The 6,453-nt window shown below is 42.2% G+C and overlaps 1 protein-coding gene across 1 annotated transcript; it reads left to right on the top strand.

Moving 5' to 3' along the window:
- The first annotated feature begins 1,279 nt into the window (after positions 1-1,279).
- Positions 1,280-1,813, top strand: LOC138957255 (piggyBac transposable element-derived protein 3-like). Its single transcript, XM_070328399.1, has one exon. It carries the CDS (start codon positions 1,280-1,282, stop codon positions 1,811-1,813), a length of 534 nt encoding a protein of 177 aa, XP_070184500.1.
- Positions 1,814-6,453: the final 4,640 nt, after the last annotated feature.

Below are 6,453 nucleotides of genomic sequence, written 5' to 3'. Positions count from 1 at the left end.
TGTAGCCCCACATGGTCCTGCAGCACATACTCAAGCTCCACCAGCCCCTGCACCATGCGCTCGAGCACCAGCACCTGCACCACGCGCTCGAGCTCCACCAGCCCCTGCACCACGCGATCGAGCTCCACCAGCCCCCGCACCATGCGCTCGAGCACCAGCACCTGCACCACGCGCTCGAGCCCCACCAGCCCCAGCACCACGCGCTCCAGCCCCACCAGCCCCAGCACCACGCGCTCCAGCCCCACCAGCCCCTGCACCACGCGCTCGAGCCCCACCAGCCCCAGCACCACGTAGGCATGCCCGAAGAGCTCCACAGGGTGGCAACCAGCAAGCACAACGTAACTGGCAACGTGCAGACATGCCAAGAAACGGGCTTCAAACACAAGTTCCTTTCCCAAATATTCCAGATCCAGCCTGGTACAATCAAAACCTGTACCCAGTGGACATATTTGAATTTTTCTTTGATGATGATGTCGTCGACAATTTGGTACAACAGACAAACTTGTATGCCAATCGAGATAATGGCAACCATGCATTCACTACCAACAGACAGGATATGCGATATTTCATTGGCATTCTCCTCTTGTCAGGATACAATGCCTTGCCAAGACGACCTATGTACTGGGAAAAAAGTGTTGACTGTCACAACGTGGCAGTCTCTGAGGCAATGTCCCGAAACCGATTTGATGATCACATGCGTTATCTTCATCTGAGTGATAACAACAACCTGGATCCCAATGACAAACTGACAAAAGTGAGAAATCTCCTTAGTCAAATCAATGAGCGGTGCCTTTTGTTCTTCCCGATTCAAGGAAACCTGTCTATAGACGAGTCAATGATCCCCTACTTTGGCCACCACACATCAAAACAATTCATCAAATCGAAACCAATTCGTTTTGTCTTCAAGGTCTGGTGCCTGGCTGATCCACTGGGATATGTCGTCCAGTATGAGCCGTACGCAGGAGCTCGTGGTGGGCAGCAACGGCCTTATGGGCCATTGGGTCTTGGCGGCACTGTTGTCAAAGACTTGATTTCCGAACTACCGCAGCATCCTTTCCATCTAACATTTGACAATTATTTCACATCACTTCCCCTCCTCGGAGATCTTGCGGCAGATGGCATTGGCGCTACAGGAACTATCAGGAAGGACAGAGTTGAACATTGTCCTCTGAGAGATCCTGCACTTCTTGCAAAAGACCCAAGGGGATCCATGGACTATCGCTTTGACCAAAGAGACAATGTCCTTGTGGTCGAGTGGAATGACAACAATGTTGTCACGATGGCAACAAACTGCGATCCTGCTACACCTGTGAGAAATGCTCGGAGATGGTCTAAGCAGCAGAGACAGTTCATCAACATCCAACAGCCACAGATCAACAAAGTCTACAACGCAACAATGGGAGGCGTCGATCGAGCTGATCAAAACATTGCTGCTTACAGGATTTCAATGAGAACCAAGAAATGGTGGTGGCCATTCTTTTCATACACCCTTGATCTTGTGCTTCAGAATGCATGGCTCCTGTACCGCAGAACCGATCAACCGACAGTTGATCTGCTGACTTTCAGGCGGAGGGTGGCTCAGACCTATCTCATGCGTCATGGTGCAGCGGCGACTCCATTGAGAGTAGGTCGAGACCTGACCTTCACACCCAGAGTCCCTGAGGCCGTCAGGAGAGACAGAACAGGTCACTTCTCTTGCGATTCAACGCAGAAAAGATGCGCAAAGTGTCACAAAAACACAAGGAAGATGTGTACAAAGTGTCGAGTTGGCCTTCATCTCCATTGCTTCAACGAGTTCCACGGAGTTCCTTGAATTTGCTGCATCGTCGCTCTTCATCATGGAGTTCCTTGGCGTTGTTTTTTCTTGATTTGAACTACTTCTAAGAAAGAAGTGGAGGAGAGGATAGGGTTATTCCTCACAGATATTTTGGTTTAATTTTTACCAACACAAAGATAATGTACACTTATTTTGAAAGGACGCAAATGAGCAATCAGCTGGATATTGTGAAATCAAAGAAATGCTCCAACGTTGCTATGTTCGTTTCAAGGCAAAAAATAAAGCTGTTTTTACAAATTCATTTGTCTGAAATATGTCCACAAAATGTGAGTTTTCTATTTAATTTCATAACGTCTCAAGGTTCCAATGTGGGGGTGCACTTAAAAAAAAGGTTATTGTGGTCATTGGCCCCCAGTGCACCCTGTGGGGGTGCACTTAAAAAAAAGGTTATTGTGGTCATTGGCCCCCAATGCACCCTAGAGGGGTGCACCCCAAAACTTCTAAAAAAACTAGGAACAAAACATTTTTGGGGGCAAACGACTACGGATATGTCTTAGTGGTACTCCTTTCAGTAAAAAAAACACTAAAAAATCTTAACTGCCCACAAAAAATTTTTTTGGGTGGATATGGGTTAAATCATGACAAATATCAGTATCCATCTTCATGGGGTGAAATAACATCACACTTTTGATATACATGTCCATGTGTGTAAACTCAGGTTCCTCTGTCACGTTCAGTCAAAGGGAAGCAACTTCACTGGTTTTCGTGTAGCCTGTCGATAAACTGAAAATAGGGTTACTTCCCTTACATTGTTAGGCTTCCAAATCTAAATTTTCGAATGTAATATTCTCCTTTATGTTTCAAAATATAAACCACTTCACATCTCTCTTGGTTGAAGATGCATTGTTCAGTCTCTCTTGGTCCATTTCCCGTTGATTTTCTCCTCAATGAACACATTCATCCCTCTTTCTTTCACACGAACCACGAGGCCATTCTTTCTCAGATTCCATGCATTCTTTCTCAGTTCCGCTCTTTTGACCCTGGCTTCTTGCGGCAGATCGGACATGATCGAGATTTTCATGCTTTTGTCCTTCAGCTTGGTACAAGCCCGCAACACGAGATCTTTCTCCTTCAGCTTCACGAATCTGACAATACAAGCGTTGTTCCTTTGTCCGTCTCTCCCCGGGATGGGGTGGCACGCGGCGATGAGAAGCGGTTCGATTATTTCCAGAGTAGATCGGAAAAATGACATAACCTTGCCTTCACAGTCCCCTGTGATGTCGAGGCCAAACACGAGCAGGTTGTACTTTCTGCTATGGTACTCTAGGTCGGCCGTTCTTTCGTTGACTTTGGTGATCGCCTCCTCTGCAGTGACGATTCTGTTTGTCATAGTGGTCATGCTAGCTAGGAGGTTGGCTTCCATCTTCTGCGCCCATCGGGGTGCCTGTTGGTCCTCTTCGCCCTCAGTAATGTTGTTGGACATGTAATTGATCATCTGCTTTTGTTTCCCGGTTTTATCCGCCTTTGGAGGCATGGTTATTTTGACTTAGTTTGCAGAGCAGTAGTGCGCGCACGTGTATACTTATGCCGCCATTAACCGGAAGTCCCTTTTCCGTATCGTCTGTATTTTGTTAACTACATGCAACTTGATTGAAATCAGAAGCAAACTTATTGATACATTTTGGACAGACTATATAATTATGTACAGGGTGATGATCCCCCCAAACAATGCAATCCTAACAACCGCTTACAACTTCCGCGTCTGTTGGCCGAATTGTACACTAAGCACAAACAGTTAAGGATATTGTTTCAGTGGTATGGCCCAGATGTTTTAATCAGAAGTTTTTTGGTCAAAAATATAGGGGGCCTACGTGTATTTTAAGATCAGTCTTTCTTCTGCTCAAACATGTGTTTCTGGAATCTGAGCAATATTTAGGTATAACGTCACAGTCCGTGACCACGCCTACCCTCAAAAATGGCGTTTTTTGACGGCATGATTCACTTTCAACCGTGAAAACGGTAACTTAAACTGAATGATATTTAATTTTTGTTTACACCAAAACGTTTATTTGGTGTCCTATCTAACAAGTCCTACAAATTTCGTTCAAATCCGCCGCGCAGTCAGGCTGATCCAGCGTGTGAAGGAGAGCGACCACAATCATGAACAAGTCGCGTAAGGGGAAATTACTACATTTAGTCAAGCTGTGGAACTCACAGAATGAAACTGAACGCACTGCATTTTTTTCTCAATGACTGTAGTCCGCCGCTCGTGCAAAACGCAGTGAAATTAACGAGCCTGTTTAGCGCAGTAGTGGTTGCGCTGTGCTGCATAGCACGCTTTTCTGTACCTCTCTTCGTTTTAACTTTCTGAACGTGTTTAATCCAAACATATCATATCAAAATGTTTTTGGAATCAGAAACCGTCAAGGAATAAGATGAAATTATTTTTAAATCAATTTCGGAAACTTTATTTTTCATAATTTTTATATTTTTATTTTTCAGAGCTTGTTTTTAATCCGAATATAACATATTTATATGTTTTTGGAATCAGAAAATGATGCAAAATAAGATGAACGTAATTTTTGATCATTTGATAAAAAATAATTTTATTTACAATTTTCAGATTGTTAATGACCAAAGTCATTAATTAATTTGTAAGCCTCCAAGCTGAAATGCAATACCAAAGTCCGGCCTTTGTCGAAGATTGCTTGGCCAAAATTTCAATCAATTTGATTGAAAAATGAGAGTGTGACAGCGCCGCCTCAACTTTTACAAAATGCTGGATATGACGTCATCAGAGACATCTATTAAAAAAAAGAAAAATATGTCTGGGGATACCATACCCAGGAACTCTCAGGTAAAATTTCTTAAAGATCGGTCCAGTAGTTTACTCTGAATCGCTCTACACACACACACACACACACACACACACACCCCTGTTTGGACTGCTCTCATAGTGAGGACTTGCTAATACACACACGCATAGTGCCTTTGTAGTGCACTTGCACTACAACGGCACTGGGTGCAGTGCCTTTCTAGTGCACTTGCACTACAACGGCACTGAGTGCAGTGCTCGCTCCGGCATCGAAGAATTTTCACTAAAAAAGGCACAAAATTTGACCTATTTCGTCGCCTATAGAGGACGGAAAGAATGTCATTTTGAACATTGTTATGGCATTCTTTCCGTCAAAAAAGTCAACTTAACGGGAAACAAGTCGCGTAAGGCGAAAATACAATATTTAGTCAAGTAGCTGCCATTTTTCAGCAAGACCGTATACTCGTAGCATCGTCAGTCCACCGCTCATGGCAAAGGCAGTGAAATTGACAAGAAGAGCGGGGTAGCAGTTGCGCTAAGAAGGATAGCACGCTTTTCTGTACCTCTCTTTGTTTTAACTTTCTGAGCGTGTTTTTAATCCAAACATATCATATCTATATGTTTTTGGAATCAGGAACCGACAAGGAATAAGATGAAAGTGTTTTTAAATTGATTTGGACAATTTAATTTTGATAATAATTTTTATATATTTAATTTTCAGAGCTTGTTTTTAATCCGAATATAACATATTTATATGTTTTTGGAATCAGCAAATGATGGAGAATAAGATAAACGTAAATTTGGATCGTTTTATAAATTTTTATTTTTTTTTACAATTTTCAGATTTTTAATGACCAAAGTCATTAATTAATTTTTAAGCCACCAAGCTGAAATGCAATACCGAACCCCGGGCTTCGTCGAAGATTACTTGACCAAAATTTCAACCAATTTGGTTGAAAAATGAGGGCGTGACAGTGCCGCCTCAACTTTCACGAAAAGCCGGATATGACGTCATCAAAGACATTTATCAAAAAAATGAAAAATAAGTATGGGGATATCATACCCAGGAACTCTTATGTCAAATTTCATAAAGATCGGTCCAGTAGTTTAGTCTGAATCGCTCTACACACACACACACACACACACACACACACACAGACACACACACACACACACACATACACCACGACCCTCGTCTCGATTCCCCCCTCTACGTTAAATTATTTAGTCAAAACTTGACTAAATATAACAAGTCGCGTAAGGCGAAAATACAATATTTAGTCAAGTAGCTGCCATTTTTCAGCAAGACCGTATACTCGTAGCATCGTCAGTCCACCGCTCATGGCAAAGGCAGTGAAATTGACAAGAAGAGCGGGGTAGTAGTTGCGCTAAGAAGGATAGCACGCTTTTCTGTACCTCTCTTTGTTTTAACTTTCTGAGCGTGTTTTTAATCCAAACATATCATATCTATATGTTTTTGGAATCAGGAACCGACAAGGAATAAGATGAAAGTGTTTTTAAATTGATTTGGACAATTTAATTTTGATAATAATTTTTATATATTTAATTTTCAGAGCTTGTTTTTAATCCGAATATAACATATTTATATGTTTTTGGAATCAGCAAATGATGGAGAATAAGATAAACGTAAATTTGGATCGTTTTATAAATTTGTATTTTTTTTTACAATTTTCAGATTTTTAATGACCAAAGTCATTAATTAATTTTTAAGCCACCAAGCTGAAATGCAATACCGAACCCCGGGCTTCGTCGAAGATTACTTGACCAAAATTTCAACCAATTTGGTTGAAAAATGAGGGCGTGACAGTGCCGCCTCAACTTTCACGAAAAGCCGGATATG

This window comes from Littorina saxatilis, unplaced genomic scaffold (genome assembly GCF_037325665.1).
Source record: "Littorina saxatilis isolate snail1 unplaced genomic scaffold, US_GU_Lsax_2.0 scaffold_299, whole genome shotgun sequence".
Taxonomy (NCBI): domain Eukaryota; kingdom Metazoa; phylum Mollusca; class Gastropoda; order Littorinimorpha; family Littorinidae; genus Littorina; species Littorina saxatilis.
This window is presented reverse-complemented; position numbering and strand designations above follow the sequence as displayed.